At 53.5% G+C, this 17625-nt stretch overlaps 2 protein-coding genes across 8 annotated transcripts in view; one reads left to right on the top strand and one right to left on the bottom strand.

Moving 5' to 3' along the window:
- CCND3 (cyclin D3) overlaps positions 1-4788 on the top strand; it is a 95127-nt gene extending 90339 nt beyond the window's left edge. For 3 of the 7 annotated variants that reach the window (XM_021098376.1, XM_021098374.1, XM_021098377.1), the window contains 3 exons: positions 1571-1730; positions 2235-2371; positions 2798-4788. In XM_021098376.1, the coding sequence (XP_020954035.1) occupies positions 1571-1730; positions 2235-2371; positions 2798-2965 (465 nt within the window). In that variant the 3' untranslated portion in view covers positions 2966-4788. 7 annotated transcript variants of the gene reach the window in all.
- Positions 5371-17607, bottom strand: BYSL (bystin like). Its single transcript, NM_001130731.1, is given in 7 exon segments — positions 5371-6003; positions 6487-6589; positions 6696-6856; positions 8015-8148; positions 8451-8589; positions 11865-12021; positions 17315-17607. Coding segments are annotated over 7 exon segments (1308 nt in total). The 5' UTR covers positions 17583-17607; the 3' UTR covers positions 5371-5657.

Raw genomic sequence — 17625 nt, 5'->3', positions numbered from 1 at the left:
AGACAGAAAGTCCTCGACCCCCACTCCCGTGCCTGGGCTGGGGGTGGAGTGAGCCGGTGACTCCCTAGAAGGTTAGAGTTGGAAGCCCCCCCCCCACCCGGGGGGCCCTGAGAGCTCCAGTCAGTCCAAATCCTTGTGCCACAGAGGCTGGGACCCAGAGGAGAGAAGGGTCCTACCTCAGCATTGCCCTGGGGCAGAGGAGCAGGCTTTGGGGGTGCTAGCTAGCTCAGGTGGCCTCCGGTAGCCTAAGAGGTCATGGAAGCTGCCAGGCATGTGTTCTCTTCTGAGCTTGGGCTGAGATTCAGGGGTTGCCTGGATACAGGCTTAGGTGGCCACCCTCCCTCATGCAGGGCCCTAGGCCTCTCCACAGGGAAAGCCCCTCTCCTAGTTGCCTTCCAGATGTTTCCTTGTTTGCTTCGAGTTAGGAGCTTGAGTTTGACCGCTGGGACAAGGACCAGGAGTGGGACGCTAGCTTCTCTGCCCTGCTTCTCCTGGCCCCAGGCCAGGCTGTTTTCTGTGGGGCACTGTGAGACATTTAAGAGGATGACACCTAGGCGGGGCCCGGAGACGGAGAGCTGTGTGTGACTGGGGGCCTCGAAGAGGTTGGGTGGGGTCACCCTTTCTACCTTAGTGAGGGGTCAAACCCATGAGTTCCTTCCTGAGACGGAGCAGTGAAGAAATCCTCATGTGTGCAACTCAGAAATGGGGCCAGGGCTGGGGACCCCAGACAAGTGGATTGGGGTGGGGCCCCCAGCCTCCTTCCAGGACCTAGCAGTGGTGCAGCAGCCAGGGCAGATGGAGAGGAGGTTTGCCTCCTCAGGGATCATCTGGATCCATCCTGTCTGGCTTGGCCTCCACTTCTCTTCCTGAGACTCCAGTGCTTCTAGCGGCCATGGGTTCCAGCCAAAGGGGTGGAGTGGGGTGCTCTACCTCAATCCCCCCTGCCCCCCCCACCCCATGTCCCACCAAGGGGATGTGGGTTGGGTTGGGCAACCTCCACTTTGAGGAACCTCAGGGTTGGCTCACGGGCTGTGTCACAGGAGGTGTGGCCTCATGCTCACCCCAGTTTCTTCAAGAGGTGTGGACTTGATTGGGAGGCTCTGTGGTGGGAGAGGCTAGTGGTGAGCTCCCCTTTCACAAGTCCTTGGGATCACGGAGTCTTTCTGCTTCACACCAGAGGAGCCTCAAGTTCATGGTGATGCTGGTGGTGTCTGCTGCAGTCTTGTCTTTCAACCCTGGCTTAGAGAAGTACTCAGAGCTCTGCAGGAAGTCAGGAGAAGGCCTGGATTATTGGCCCCCAAAGATTAACCTAGCAGGATTAAAAGAGACGATTCACGTACAGCACGTCATTTTGGCACCTAGAAAGTGATCAATACGTGCTCAAAGCAAGTGTCCCCAGCTCTGTCCTGCCCTGGGCGCCCCACTCCCCTCCAGTGCCAGTCCCTAAACTCAGAAGCAGAACTGGGGTCCTGACCTTCAAGTGTGATGGGCTTCCTTCCCCAGGAGACTTCCTCTTTACTCCCGCCCCTTCCCTTTAGCCACTAACTCCACCCTCTTCCTCAACCTCCAGGATTGGGAGGTGCTGGTCCTGGGGAAGCTCAAGTGGGACCTGGCCGCTGTGATTGCCCATGATTTCCTGGCTCTGATTCTCCACCGGCTCGCTCTGCCCCGTGACCGACAGGCCTTGGTCAAAAAGCACGCCCAGACCTTTTTGGCCCTCTGTGCTACAGGTAGGAGTCCGACACACATTTTTGCCAAACCAGAAAAATTGTAAGACTTAAACGCGTGAGAGGAGACTAGGAGATTCTGATTTATACTCTCTCAAGATTTGTGAAGGTTCTATCCCCTGAGTCCCCAGCTCAGAAGAGCAGCAGAACATGGAGCTGTATGGGATTTCAGAGACAGCCCCCCGCCTTAGGTGGGTGGGGACATTGAGGGCCTAGGGTCTCACAGTGATGAAGTTGGTAGCAGAACCTGGGTCTCTTAACCCTAATTTTGTGTCCACACCTGGAAGAGACTCATTTACTCCCTGGTCCCTGGCTAGGATCACTACAGACCACCCTGGACCAGACCCTTGCCTGCCTCTCTCTCCCCACTCACTGCTGGGGTTTTCCTGTACACCCCTGCCCGATTCATACAGCCTGGCACTTTCTGAGGAATGGAAGGGCCATACTGTTTGTTATCCTTGAAATCTTCCTGCTTCAGTCCTTTCTTCCCCCCCACCCCCCCCCAAGATTACACCTTTGCCATGTACCCGCCATCCATGATCGCCACGGGCAGCATTGGGGCTGCAGTGCAAGGCCTGGGTGCCTGCTCCACATCTGGAGATGAGCTCACGGAGCTGCTGGCTGGGATCACAGGCACTGAAGTGGTGAGTGTTGGGCAGTGAATGGTGCAGCAGTTCCTGAGGCTATGCTATTCCTTGAGCCTCCAGCAGAGGGAGCTGTCCCCCCTCCTTGGTCCCCACCTTCTGTGGCCTTTACTCTCCTGCCTTGGTCTGGAGAAGAGCAAGTGTCTTGGGTGGGCTGAAGGGCATTGTCCCTGGGTACCCTTTTCTTGCCAAATCGTGTACAGGAGTGGGGTTGGGGGTTTGGTGTCAGATGCTGGGCTGCTCTCACACCCTCTTGCCACATCCTCTTGCCAGTTTCTGAGAATCGAAGGCTGATTCCTGGGGTTGGGCTGTGGCCTCACCTCCCCAGACTTCCCTGTGTGCTGGGAGGCGTCCTCCAGCACCTGCTCCTAGACGCTCTGGCAGGAAGGAAGTGGGCCCTCTTCACTGTTCCCCCTGTGTTCCCAGGACTGCCTGCGGGCCTGTCAGGAGCAGATCGAAGCTGCCCTCAGGGAGAGCCTCAGGGAAGCCGCCCAGACCTCCCCCAGCCCAGCGCCCAAAGCCCCCAGGGGCTCCAGCAGCCAGGGGCCCAGCCAGACCAGCACTCCCACAGATGTCACAGCCATCCACCTGTAGCCCTGGAGAGGCCCCCTCGAGTGGCCACCAACAGCAGAGGAGGGGACACTGCCACCCCCTCTCCTCCCTGCCTGCAGGAACGAACCATGCCACAGCCGAAGCCCGAGGGGGCTCCTTCTTACTCGCCCCTCGCAAGCCGAAGGGCCAGGTCCTACCTATCCTTGCAGCGTGCACTAAGGGCCCAGCCGGCTGTGCTGGTGGCCAGTCAGGCTCCTCCTTCTCCCCGCATCTGACTCTGCTCCTTCCCATTCCACTAGGGGTGGGCCAGACTGGCCAGAGATGAAATTGCAGTAGGTAAAATACATGCACCAGCATTCCTTCTGGGGGACCCCATATCCTGGGGCTCTCGTGTTCTCGACTGCCAAAACCCTCTGATGCCTTGTAAAGGTGCTGCACCCTCTAGTTACTGCATTTGGATTGGAGTCTTTCTGCAGAACCTTCAGATGGTGCGAGGGGAGTCTGGAGAAGTCCTCGCAAGGCACTTGGAGGCCCCTGCGTAATCCATGTCCCCAGCTGCTCCTGGGGGAGGGGCCCCAGCTTCTGTCCGACTCCCTTGCTTGGCTTTTTGCTCAGCTTCTCCTGTGTGATTTGGGGGCCGGGGGGAGAAGGTCAGTGCTAAAGGAAGAGGTTTTAATTTATTAATTGCTTTAAGTACAACTATAAGAAGGTGTGGTGGGCCCCTCTACCCCGAGCGGTGGTAACCCTGGTGGTTGCTGCATCCCTCCCCTCTGCTGCTGCTGGCTCGAGGATCTTTGTGGCCAAGGAGCTGCTACAGCCTGGGAAGGGCCGTGCCCTCCTCTCCCTCTGGCCCATCCTCGGGGTGGGGGGGGAGGTGAAGCAGGGATGACCTGGAGGTGACGGCCCCCGACTGGAGAGGGAGGCAAGCCCTGTTGACACAGGTCTTTCCTAAGGCCACAAGGTCCAGGCTGGTGGCCCAGGACCATCATGCTATGTTAATAAAAATTCTGGAATAAAACTGGCTTTGGCTTCTTGGGATGGATGGTGGGCTGGGCAAAAGCTGATTTCCAGATTGCGTGGGATAAAGAGGGTCCTGAGCAGGAGCTTCCAAGCCTCTTCCATGAAGGGCCAGAGGACCTTAGGCTTTGTGGGCTCCGTGGTCTCTGCCCGAGTCAGTGCTGCTTTATAGTGCAGTGTCCGTGTTCCTAAAAATCACCGCACCATACAAAACTGCACGGCAAAAACCAGAGCTTATGGGAAAAATGGGCCTTGAAGCACCATCCTCAACAACTTATTGAGTGACACTGTCTTGCAAAAAGGAAAGAGGAGGAGTTCCCTTATGGTGCAGTGGGTGAAGGATCCAGGGCTTGGGTCGCTGTTGTGGCACAGGTTTTGACCCCTGGCCCAGGAACCTCTGTGCCAAAAAAATAAAGAGAAAGGAAAGAGGAGAGCATTTTTACACATTAAATGGTTAAGAAGCAAACGCCTCAAGTCTGCTGCTGAGCGTGGAGGTGGGAAGGATGGAGGATGTGGAAGGCAGGTGCCACCAGGCATGGGCGTAGCTAACAGCCACAAGGTGAACTGGGGGCGCTAGCACATGTCTCAGGTGTGTGTGTTTTGTGGACTATCTGGTTTGGCTCAGTTGGGTAGTTTTTTTGCTTTCACCTGGTGTTTCTCAGAGACAAAGCTGCGTATCAACATGAAACTTGCTTTATGATCAGATTCCGCCCAAATACATTCATCACGTGAAAAACTCACGTTTTTCAAAAGCAAATAGTGTTAGCCAGATTCAACTCCCTGCTGTAGCAGGAAAGCAGCCAGAGAAACATGGGCATGACTGTGTCCTAATTAAACTTTATTTATGGACATTGAAATCTGAGTTTCATATAGTTTTCACCTATTACAAAATAGTGTTCTTTTTTTCCCAAACATTAAAAAATATGTAAAACTCATTCTTAGCTCACGGGCTGTGAGAAAATGGGCACGTGACTTTGGCTTGCCAACCCCTGGTCAAAAGTGCTCATTAACTAAGAAGGTAGAAGGGAGCTGGTCTGGTGGTGACCCTGGATCTAGTCATTCCTGGCCCAACCTTCCTTGCCCTGTACCTCCACCCTCCTCTAGGTGCCTCCTCCCAGCTCTTCCTTCCACAGCTGAGACCATCTTCTGAACAATTTCCTGGCTGCTGGCCTTCTCCCCGAGTGGCCTGTGTCGGGGGAAGCAGAGGACATGCCCTCTAGGGGCCGGCAGTGTGGGTATAGCCTAGAGAAACAGACTCCTAGCGTGAAGAGGCAGAGGGTCCCGTGAAGACTGGGTAAGAATCCACTCCTACGCAGGAATGGGGAAGCGGTGCCCACCTCCAGCTGAAGAGTAAAAGCAGACAGATCTCTAGCCATCACATCCAAACACTGGAGCTCAATAAATACCTGCCTTTTGCTTTTATTCACAGTCCAGTGACCTAACGCAACAGCGCAAGATAAGGCACCGACTCCAAGCCTCGGCTGGGAGGCGGGAGCACTGGGCTGTGGCATCTGGGTCAGGCGGCAGAACTGGGCAGGGATGCAGGCCTAGAATGGAAGCGGGAGCCAGCCAGGCCCCATCCTCCCTGTCAGAACCGAGGCACCAGAGGCCTATGACCTGGGTCTTCAGCTGTAAAAAGCTTAGTGTCACCTTTAGTCACCAGCAGGGCTCCTCGGTGTCTTCCCAGAGCCCTCAGGCCAGGACGAGTGCTGCTTCCTCACTCCATGGTGACGGGGACGTCCTCTACATCTCGGGGGACAGCACTCTGAAGCTCACGCCTGATCTCGGGGGACAGCTGGGGATGGGACTGCACCCGGAGCAGTTCTAGGAGGGCCTCCTTCTGTTCTGTGGCCAGGTCCGCCTTGTAGCGCTGGACCAAGGTCAGGAGACACTGGTGCCAGAGCACAGGCAGTTCACGTTTCTCCGTCCGGAAGCGCAGGAAGTGGAAGACCAGGGCGTCCAGCACCCGGTACGGCAGCGCGTACTTCTTATCCAGCAGCAGCCGCAGGAAGATGCTGTTGGCACCGCTGTACTCCATCTCGGCGATCTTCAGCATGGCTGCACTGGTGGGGAGAGAGGTAGGGAGATGCTGGAGGAAAAAGATTCCCCTCCCCCTTGGCCAAACCTGTGCTGTCCCTAAAGGGGACTCTCCCGCACTCTCACCTGCCCAGTTTCAACTCCCTCAACTCCAGACACCAGCGCTTCACTGATTCATGCCAAACCCCGACCTCTGGCTCAGTGTGTTTGTCTCCGTATCCGATTAAAATACGTCCAAACGTCTGGAGAGCCCCATTCCTAACACACTCTCTTCCCATGTTCCCCACTCATTCATTCAACTATTTACTGAGCCTACCATACGCCAGGCCCTGGGGTCTTGTTCCCGCGGAACTGACAATCTTGCGGCGTAATGACACACCCGCTGGCTTAAATGAGCCGCGAACCCAGTGCTACACTTAGTGCCCTCCCTGCTCCATTCCCCAAGTGCCGGGACTCTGCCGGGATCTGACACCCACCCACCAGTGGTCCCCCAGACCCCGCGACACTACCTGGAGTGCAGCACCGGGATGGAGCACTTAGTGATGATGCTGCCCAGGATGATGGCTTCCCGGAGGGTGCAGGTGCCCGACTCGCACAGCGGGAGCAGGATCCCTGGGGGTGGGGGTGGGGGGCAGTCACTCTGAGCCCAAGGTGAGACAAAGGAGGTTCTGTAGGAGCTCCAGCCCCTCCCTTTCTTAGCTGCCTCCTGGGGTCCCACCTTTGAACCAGGCTCCAGGTTTGAACAGTGCCTTCTTGAGTGCCATGTAGAGGTGGAAGTTGAGTCGTTTGTACTCGGCGATGTCATCTCGGACCCGGGGGAGCAGGACCAGGTTGTAGAAGCGCTGGGCTTTATGTTCCTTTAGGTTAGAGGCGAAGATCCTAGGGTTTTTGAAGGGAAGAGGAGAGGCCCCTGAAATATCACTGTGGATGGTACATGCTAGAGACTGGAGGGCATGGGGAGTGAGCTGGGTGCATGCAACACCCAGGTCAGATCAGAGCAGGAACAGGAGGGTCTCAGTACCCAAACAGAGTGAACCCGAGATCTCCCAAGAGACAGGTATCAGCTGTTCACTTTCCTCTCCCCTCATGGGGAGCCACAGACTTTGGAGACATGGCACCCCAGGGTGGTATTGCCGTGGTTATGAGCCTCTCCCCTAGAAACTCAGCACCAGAGATCCTGAGAAGGGTCTCAGCCCTGAGGGCCCTGGGGTCTTGTTCCCGTGGAACTGACGACATTCTTGCGGAGTAACGATACCCCCACCGACTTAAATGAGCCGTGAACTCAGTGCTATGCTTAGTTCCTTTCCCATTCTGTTCCCTAAGTCCTGGGACCCCACCACCTGGAGATCGACCCAGAATCAGGAAATAGGAAATGGTGACAAGAGGAGTTCCCATTGTGGCTCAGTGGAAACGAATCGGACTACTATCTGTGAGGATGCAGGTTCAATCCCTGGCCTCGCTCAGTGGTTGGGCAATCTGGCATTGCCGTGAGCTGTGGTGTAGGTCACAGACTTGGCTCGGATCCCACATTGCTGTGGCTGTGGTGTAGGCTGGCAGTTGTAGGCAATGTGACCCCTAGTCTGGGAATTTCCACATGCTGCGGGTGTGGCCCTAAAAAGCAAAGGGAAAAAAAAAAAAAAAAGAAGAAGAAGAAGAAGCACAAGAGAGGGAGTTCCCGTTGTGGCTCAGCAGGTTACAAACCCGACTAATATCCATGAGGATGTGGGTTCCATCCCTGGCCTCTCTCAGTGGGTTAAGGATCTGGTGTTGCCAAGAGCTGTGGTGTAGGTTGCAGATGTGGTTTGGACCCTGCTGTGGTATAGGCTGTGGTGCAGGCCTGTAGCTACAGCTCCAATGTGACCCCTAGCCTGAGAACCTCCATGTGCCGCAGATGTGGCCCTAAAAAGTAAAAAATAAGCACAAGAAAGAGCTCCGGGGACAGAGCTAAGATGTGATGGCGAAGGGAGGGATGGCCTGTCCTTTCCACACCCAGCCCTTCCTTGTAGACCCAAGCTGCCCCGACCCCCGTGGCTTTACCTCGTGGCTTGGTACATGGCCGCTGCGCTCCAGGCCTCGGGCTCGGTGACGTAGAGGATCTCCTCCCAGTTGGACAGCGCAGGGATCATCTTAAAAGCCGTGGGTAGTTTTCCGCTGCGGTACTTGGACAACACCTGGGGAGCGGAGACTAAAATCACCACCACGAACACACACGCTGCCTGCCAGGGCCCAGGGGCCAGTGTGGGTGGCTTTCAAACATGAACTCACCCCGTCCCCGCCAGCCCTACCATCAGCCTCATTTTCTGGGGTGGGGCGGGGGACAACTGAGATCAGAGAGTCAGGTGGCAGCAGAGCGGGCCCTGGAGCCGTGCGCTCTGACCCGAATCGGCTCTCAGCCATCAGGCCTAATGTCTATGAAGATGTGGGCTCCCAGAGCCCCCGTGGGTCCCATCACGGCTCTGCTCTCAGCGCGTACCTCCCTGACCCCTCGGTAGACCTCCAGGAGCCGGGGGTTCAGCCGGGGCAGCGGGAGGCCTGACACCTCCGACATGACGCTCTCGACCTCCGTCTTCTTCTCGGTCAGCTTCTCCATGATGATGTCGGCCAGGGTGCGCCTGAGGGAGAGGGGGCAGGAATGCTGGGCTGGTGGCCCAGCAAGCGCTCCACTCCCCACCAGTCCCTTGGGAGCCCTGTTCGACCTGCCACTTGCTGGGACACGTGACCTCAGTCCCCTCCGGGCCTTGGCTGCCCGCACAGCACTTCTGAGGAGCACCACAGGCCCGGGGACCATGCGGCTCAGGACAGAGTCTGCAGTCGTGGGGAGGTGAGGGAGCCTGAACCTGAAGTCAACTGCCCCAGTTCAGGTGGGGCTCTTTGGCGCCCTGCGTAACCTTGGGCGTGCTATTCTGCCTCTCGACGCCTCTGCTCCCGCACCCATCAAACAGGGAAAACAGCAGCACCCACCCTCGCTCAGTTAACAGGAGTGCATGACCTGAATGTCTAGTGCACAGCAGGTGTGCGACAGTGCTGCCTCCTGCAGACCTGTCCAGCACATGCAGTCTGCGTGCTGAGGACACTCCAGTTACAAAACCCTGGTCTCACCTCTCCAGGGTCAGACATACCTCAATTATACGCCAAGGTTGCCAGTGGCTGGGATCACTATCAAGAGACAATGGCCCAAACTTCCCCACATTTTCTTTATTTTTTTTTAAGGGCTGCGTCTGTGGCATATGGAAGTTCCTGGGCTAGGGGTCAAGTTGGAGCTGCAGCTGCCAGCCTACTATGGATCTGAGCTGCATCTGTGACCTACACCAGAGCTCACAGCAACACTGGATCCTTAACCCACGAGCGAGCCCAGGGATCGAACCTGCATCCTCATGGACACGATGTCGGGTTCTCCACCTGCTGAGCCACAAGAGGAACTCCTCCCCCATTTTAGTTTATTAAAATTTATGGGAGTTCCCGTCGTGGTGCAGCAGAAATGAATCCAAGTAGGAACCATGAGGTTTCGGGTTCAATCCCTGGCCTTGCTCAGTGGGTCGGTGATCTGGTGCTGCCATGAGCTGTGGTGTAGGTCACAGATGTAGCTCGAATCTGGCATTGCTGTGGTGTAGGCCAGCAGCTACAGCTCCAATTGGAAATCTCCCTATGCCACAGGTGCGGCCCTAAAAAGACAAAAGACAAAAAATAAAATAAAATAAAATTTATGGAAATAGATCCAAGATGAATGATTTACTTTTCTCAGTCTCCTGAAACACAATCTGATTGAGATAATTCTGAATTATCATTACATTGGGCTTTGGTGCAATAATGGCATCTTTGGGGGCTGCCAACATCTATTTAAAACAGCTCCTGGAGTTCCCGTTGTGGCTCAGTGGGTCAGAACCCAAATAGTATCCATAAGGACACAGGTTCCATCCCTGGCCTCGCTCTGTAGATTAAGGATCTAGCATTGCCGTGAGCTGTGGAGTAGGTCGCAGACTATGGATCCTGTGTTGCTGTGGCTCAGTTTCAACCCCTAGTCTGGAAACTTTCATATGCCTCAGAAATGGCCCTAAAAAGAAAAAAAAGAAAAAGATACAAAGACGACAGAGCCTAGGCTGGGAATTTCCATATGCCACACATGCAGCCCTAAAAATCAAAAATCAGCTCCTAAACAGGAGGCGAGACTTTGCATGTGTACTCTGTCTGTGCAACACCTGCCAGAGGGGGTGCTCCCCTGACTGAGCTGGGAGCCGGATACTCAGAGGTAAGTAACCCTCCCAAGGTCTCACAGCTCCCAGTGGGGCAGAGTCAAAAGCTAGTCTCTCAGGTTCTGAAGTTCAGGTACTAAATGGCCTCTGCTGAGTTCCGGGGGGTGGGGGTGGAGGTTGGGGTTGTCTAGCCTGCTTTCTGATGATGCCCCCTGTTACTTCTCAAGACTAGGAACAGGGACCCCTGTCAGTCTTGAGAAGTGACGGGTGGCATTGTCAGTAGCTTTACTCTATTGAAACAAGCTGGAAAACCATCCTGCCAAGCTTGTCAGAATGAGCTGCCAAGGAGGAGTCAGAAGGTGCTGGGGGAGAAGCTGAGAGACTCTCTGGTGAGACAAGCACACATTTTGTGCCATTTCCTTCAGCTGCTGGGCAGCATTTGGGAAAGGGGCCCATTTCCCCATTCTGCCTCTCATATACACAGTCATGGAACGTGTCTTTCAACCTGTCTTTTCACAGTATCATCAGCCATGAGAGAGGCACGCACCCCAAACCACCTGAAGAACCAAGAACAAGGTCATGTGAACATCACAGGGTCAAATGAACTGGCTGAGGGCCCTTATCCTAGACGCCCCTCTCCTGGGCCAAAATCCATGGGCTCAGGAGTCTGACCATAGGAGCTTAAAAGCCTGCATGTTTTGACCTAGCATTTATTAAAGATGACAATAAATCAGTGGTTCTAGCTGGGGGGTGATTTTTGCCCCCCTCCCCCAGGGGACACTTGGCAATGTCAGGAGGCATTTTTGGCTCGCACAAGGGGGGGGGGGTCCCTAGTGGTATCTAGTGGGTAGAGGTCACAGGTGCTGCTCAACAGCCTGCATTGTACAGGACAGTCCCCATGGAAAAGAATTATCCAACCCCAAATGCCAGCAACTGGGGCTGGAAACCTCTGGATAAAATGAAGCTCAGGGTATGAAGCTCAAGGCAACTGAGTGTAGCCCTCCGAGAGCTGAGTGTAGCAAGACCGAATACAATGGGATGGTTCTCCCAGGGACGGAACAAGGCCCTGCGGTGCCTCCCCAGGGAACCCTGGCAGTACTACAACAGGTGGACAGAGTGGGAGGAAATTTACTGACTCATTCAGATGGTCCTTTGAGGGAGTTCTCTGGTGGCTCAGCTGGTTAAGGATCCAGTGCTTTCACTGCTGCAGCACAGGCTCAACCCTGGTCTAGGAACTTCCGAGTGCCTCCAGTGTGGCAATGATAATAATGATAATATCCAGAATGATCCTTTAAGGACGGGCCACTTTTTTTTTTTTTTTGGTCTTTTTAGGACTGCACCCATGGCACATGGAGGTTCCCAGACTAGGGGTTGAATCAGAGCTATAGCCGCCAGCCTACGCCATAGCCACGGCCACGCCAGATCTGAGCCGCATCTGTGACCTACACCACAGCTCACAGCAATGCCGGATCCACAACCCACTGGGGCTGGAAAGATGACAATAAATCAGTGGTTCTAACTGGGGGGTGATTTTTGCCCCCCTCCCCCAGGGGACACTTGGCAATGTCTGGAGGCATTTTTGGCTCTCACAAGGGGGGTGGGGGGGTCCCTAGTGGTATCTAGTGGGTAGTGGCTGCTTCCCTACAAACTTGCTACCAGGACCCGCTGTCCCAAATCCCAGGCCGTGCCAGCCCTACCTGGCAGGAGGGTTCTTGTTCATGAACAACTCAATGGCACGCTCATCCTCAGGGTCTATGACCACTTCCGCCTGGTAGCCTGGCCCTGTCATCGTGGCGGCCTTCGCCAGGGTGGGCCACTCCTCGTCATCTGATCCATCCTGAGGCGCTCCTGGACCTGCGAGAGAGGAGATGAAACAGGTAAGCAGGGCAAACAGTGGGTGAGGAATTCAGAGGTCATTTCATTTTGACCATCGTGTACCTCATACAGATGTCACACGTGCTTGTAACAGATAAAGACATGTGCTCTGAAATAGATGATGCACACGCTACCTCTCTGTCCCCAGGGCGCATGAAAACGTACACATAAGAACCAATGAGGAGGAGTTCCCGTCGTGGCGCAGTGGTTAACGAATCCGACTAGGAACCATGAGGTTGCGGGTTCGGTCCCTGCCCTTGCTCAGTGGGTTAACGATCTGGCGTTGCCGTGAGCTGTGGTGTAGGTTGCAGACGCCGCTGGGATCCCGCGTTGCTGTGGTTCTGGCGTAGGCCGGTGGCTACAGCTCCGATTCAACCCCTAGCCTGGGAACCTCCATATGCCGCGGGAGCGGCCCAAGAAATAGCAACAACAACAACAACAAAACAACAACAAAAAAGACAAAAAAAAAAAAAAAAAAAAAAAAAACCAATGAGGAGTTCCCGTCATGGCTCAGCGGTAACAAACCCGACTGGTATCCATGAGGATGTGGGTTCAATCCCTGGCCTCGCTCAGTGGGTTAAGGATCTGGCATTGCTATGGGCTGGCAGCTGCAGCTCCAATTTGACCCCTAGCCTGGGAACTTCCATATGCTGCAGGTTCGGGCCAAAAAAGCAAAAAAAAAAAAAAAGCGATCCGGCGTTGCCGTGAGCTGTGGTGTAGGTTGCAGACGCGGCTCGGATCCTGCGTTGCTGTGGCTCTGGCGTAGGCCGGTGGCTCCAGCTCCGATTCGACCCCTAGCCTGGGAACCTCCATATGTCTCGGGAGCGGCCCAAAGAAATAGCAAAAAGACAAAAAAAAAAAACCCACAAAAAAAAACAAAAAAAAAAAGGCTCGATGACAATAATAGTAACAAATAATGGTTAACACACTCTAGTCAGTTCTGTTGCAGAAACTCTTCTAAACACAGTATAGAACCATCATAACCCCAAGAGGTACGCATTATTATTTTAATCAGTATCAGAGGGGGATGCTGAAATGCAGAAATGCTCAGTGACTTGCCTAAGGTAGGCAGTCTGGGTCTAGACTGTGCATTCTTCACGTCTTCTTCTACACTTGGGAGGGCTTGATTACGTGCCAAATGAGTGGGAGAGAAGGTATACACCACAGGCACTCAGAAGACGATGAGGGCGGAGCTTGGCTGGGTCTGCAGAGGCAGTGCGAGAGCTGGAGGAGTGTGTTCCAGGCCTGGGAACAATGCCGGCAAGAGGGCTTGGTTATAAGAGCGTCTGCCAGGTGGGTGCAAGAAATAAGGCTGGATGGGTAACCATGAGGCCAGGCCGTGGAGTTCAGATTTCAAGGGACCGAGTCATTTGAGTAACAGATTCCTGGAAGGCTACAGCTGGCTGGGCATCTGGGAAAGGGATGTAATCATCTAAGTGGGGAGATAAAATGCTACACGTGAATGAGTAAGAACAGAGGCTGTGTGATAAACGCTAAATACAGGGAGGAGGGTACAGAGGCCAGATGATTTGTCTCCACATGCTAACAGCCCCCCAAACCTGTACCTGTAGGTGGACCTCCCTTCGTTCCAGCACCTCCTGTACAGCCACTCCCGGGTGACCCAAGGTGCTCCAGCCTTTCCTGTCATGGACCAAACTCCCTCCCTTTCCTTCCTAGGTCTACACAACTTGGCGTGTTCCACATGTCAGTAAATGCACCACCATCCAGCCAGTGCTAAGTCAGAACCTGGGCAGCAGGCCTGCCAGGTCCCCTGCCCTCACTCCCAACACCCTGTCAAGGTCTAAGTCCCATTTGACTGTGCCTCCAAGACTCTCTCTCTCTCAAAGCCTTCACAGCCCTGTCAAAGCCTTGGGCAGTGTCATCCCTTGCCTGCATGAATTTGACAACCCTCAACTGGTCTCTATGTGCTCAGAGAGGTTCCCATTGTCTTTTTTTTTTTTTTGTCTTTTTGTCTTTTCTAGAGCCGCACTGCAGCATATGGAAGTTCCCAGGCTAGGGGTCTAATCGGAGCTGTTGCTGCCAGCTTACACCACAGCCACAGCAATTGGGGATCCCAGCCACGTCTGCGACCTATACCGCAGCTCACGGCAACGCCGGATCCTTAACCCACTGAGCGAGGCCAGAGATCGAACCCACAACCTCATGGTTCCTAGTTGGATTCGTTGACCCCTGAGCCACGACGGGAGCTTCCCCGTTGTCTTTAGAACATCTCTGAATCCTGGGCCCAGCCTCCAAGTCTTCACTTCCTTTGCTTCCTCCCCACCTCACCATCACTCTCTCAGCAGACACCAAGTGCCTACTCTCTGGGAGACAGCGTTCCTGGTGCTGGAAATGTATTAAAAGACAAGAGAAATAAAAGCACTTTGCCCTTATAGAGCTTACATTCTAAGGGGTGGGGGGAGACAGATAATAAATTAGTAGAGAAGTTGGGAGTGTGAAGACAGGGGTGGGGGGTATTATAATTTTTTTTTGGCCATGAACAGTTGTTTTTTTTTAATGATTTTTATTTTTTCCATTATAGTTGGTTTACAGTGTTCTGTCAATTTTCTGCTGTACACCAAAGTGACCCAGCCACACATATATACATTTCATATATTCTTTTCCTTACATTATCCTCCATCATTTTCCATCACAAGTGACTAGATACAGTTCCCAGGACCATACAGCAGGATCTCATTGCTTTTCCATTCCAAAGGCAATAGTTTGCATCTATTAAAAGGCATTGTAATTTCTTTTTTTTTTGCTTTTTAGGGCCACACCTGCAGCACATGGAGGTTCCCAGGCTAGGGGTCAAATCGGAGCTACAGCTGCCAATCTACAACACAGTCACAGCAACGCAGGATCCAAGCTGTATCTGTGACCTACACCACAGCTCATGGCAACACTGGATCTTTAACCAGCTGAGCAAGGCCAGGGATTGAACCCGCAACCTCATGGTTCCTAGTCGGATTTGTTTCCGCTGTGCCACAACGGGAACTCCAAAGGGTGTTGTAATTTTTCATAGAGTGGTCAGGGCAGGTGGGTCTGAGAAAGTGAGGGATTAAGGGAGGAAACCTACAGGTGCACGGAGGACAGAAGTTACCAGGCCAAAAGCCCTAACTTGAAATGTTTCAAGAACAATGAGGCCATAAGGATGGAGTGAAGAGGGCAAAGGGAAAGTAGAAGGGGTCAGACTGGCCACAGGGGCATCTCACACAGGTCTTTGTAGATCCTTGTAACCCTCTAGTGTTGAGCTGAGAATGGATTGTAGGGGTATGGGATACTAGTTAGGAAGCTACTGCAATCATCCGGCAGAGGGGGCGAGGTGCTGTGACCGGGATGGTGTCCCAAGGTGGTGAGAAACAGTCGATTCTGGATCTATTTTTAAGGTAGAGTCAACAGGATTTCCTAACAGGTCAGATGTGGAGTGAGGAAGAGAGGAGTCTGGGAGGTTTCTGTCTCGAGCAAATGGAAGGATATCGGGGCATTAATGGAGATGAGGTAGATGCTGGGTGGAGCAGATGTGTCAAGACAGCAGGATTTCTGTTCTAGATATGTTGAATGTGAGATGTCTATTAGACTTCAAATTGGAGAGGCTGAACAGGTAGCTGAAATATAAGAACTTGGGTTGCAGGGAAAAGGTCAGGGCTAGAATATGATCTTGGAAGCAGTGACCAAATACCAAATAGTATTTAAACCTTGAAACTGATGACAGCACCAAAAAAGTGAACACAAGTTAAGAGGTCCAAGGACCTGTCACTGTGGTGGCTTGGGTTCAATCCCAGGCCTGGGAACTAAGGGAAAAAAAAAAAAAAAAAAAAAAGTGGAGGACAAAAGAGGAGCCAGCAAAGGATACTGAGATGTCAGGAAGTAGTAAAACTGGGATGTGATGTCTTTAATCTTGATCCTGCAGCCAGGAGGCTAGTGTTTCACTGTGAACATGGCTCACAGGGCAAATGAAAGATGAGATCTGAGACCTGGACTAAACAAGCAACTTGGAGGTCAATACTCCCAGCCTAGTAAGGAAAAACTGACCCTCTTTTAATTAATCTCTTTCCCTCTTTAGCCCTTAAACGGTATCCTTCTTTCTGCTCAGAGCAGAAACTCCCCCGTTTCAGGTCTTGTAACTGAGCAGAGCCCCATGGGGCTCCTGGGCACAAGCCTTTCTGTGTCATCCATTTCTTGTTTTGGGAAATAAACTTCAGCCTCCATGACCTTCTCAGAGTTCCAAAGGGCAGGTTCACACAGTTGCTAATCAGGGGAGGGTGAGGATGCAGAGACTGGGGAGGAACAGTTAAAAGACAATAGTACAGGAATTCCTTTTGTGACTCCGTGGTAATGAACCCAACCAGCATCCAGGATGCGGGTTTGATCCCTGGCCTTGGAGGATCTGGTGTTGCCATGAGCTGTGATGCATGTCACAGACATGGCTTGGATCTGGCATTGCTGTGGCTGTGGTGTAGGTCAGCAGCTGCAGCTCTGACTGGACCCCTAGCTCAGGAACCTCCATATGCCACAGGTGCGGTCCTAAAAAGCAAAAAAAAAAAAAAACAAAAAACAGAGACAATAGTGCAACCTTGGGGCAGGTCCAGATTCCTCCTCAAGGAATATACATAGTATCTTTGAGCCCTTCTGCAGAACTATTACTTGATGAAGTATGAAGCATTCTTCAGTGGAAAAAAGGAGGACCACCAGAACCAGTCCTGGGGCCACTAAACAGGAGCGTGAGAAACCGTGCAAGTTTGCCTCGACCCTGGTCCTTAACTGCGGCTCTATTTTCCACTCTTACACTGTAAAACCATCTCCTAATCTCTCTCAAGGGGACCATAGTCTTTAGGGCACTAACCTGCTCTGGCCCTCCTTTGGCAGAGCAATAGAGATATCTTTTTCTTCTTCACCCAAAACCCTGTCTCTGTGCTTCAACTGGGCATCGGAGGACAGAGACAGAGTTTTGGCAACACTACCTGCCTCATATCCTAGCTCCCCTCCTCGCACCGGTTTCCTCCGTGCTACCTGAGATTCTGTCTCCCGGGCCTAGGTCCTAATTTTGCTCCAAATAAAACTTAACTCTCAACTTTTAGGTGAAGGTCTCCAGCCACCCTAAATCCGGCCAGGGCTGGGTCTCCCATTCCATTACCTTTGCTAGAGTGTAATACGCCCCCCTGGGTTTTTTTTTTTTTTTTTAATTCCAAACTATTATCCTGCCGGACACTTTTCAGCCTACCACTACCAACTACCCATCCTCTTTCTCGCACCCACTCTCGCTACTCACCCAGCCGCGTGGTGCGATCTTGAGGTGCCGCCGGCCTGTCCCCGGTCCCATGCTCAGCCTCGAGCTCCTCTTGCTGCTGCCGCGCTTGTTGCAAAATCCGTCGGGTCAGCCGAGGCCCCACGTACTCCTCCTCCTCTTCTCCGGTTCCGCGACCCCGCCGCTTTTCCCGGGTCCCCGCCCGCACCGCATTCCCAGCCAGGATTTGGTCGGCCAGGGGCGCATGCTTTTCCTGACCCTCGGCCCCGCGGGCGGCCTTGAGTTTGGGCATTTCGCTAGAAAACCTCGCCGGGAAGTTTCACATGTGGGGACAG

The sequence above is a fragment of the Sus scrofa genome, chromosome 7, assembly GCF_000003025.6.
Source record: "Sus scrofa isolate TJ Tabasco breed Duroc chromosome 7, Sscrofa11.1, whole genome shotgun sequence".
NCBI lineage: Eukaryota > Metazoa > Chordata > Mammalia > Artiodactyla > Suidae > Sus > Sus scrofa.
The sequence above is the reverse complement of the archived record's forward strand: the minus strand, read 5'-3'. Positions and strand labels throughout refer to the sequence as shown.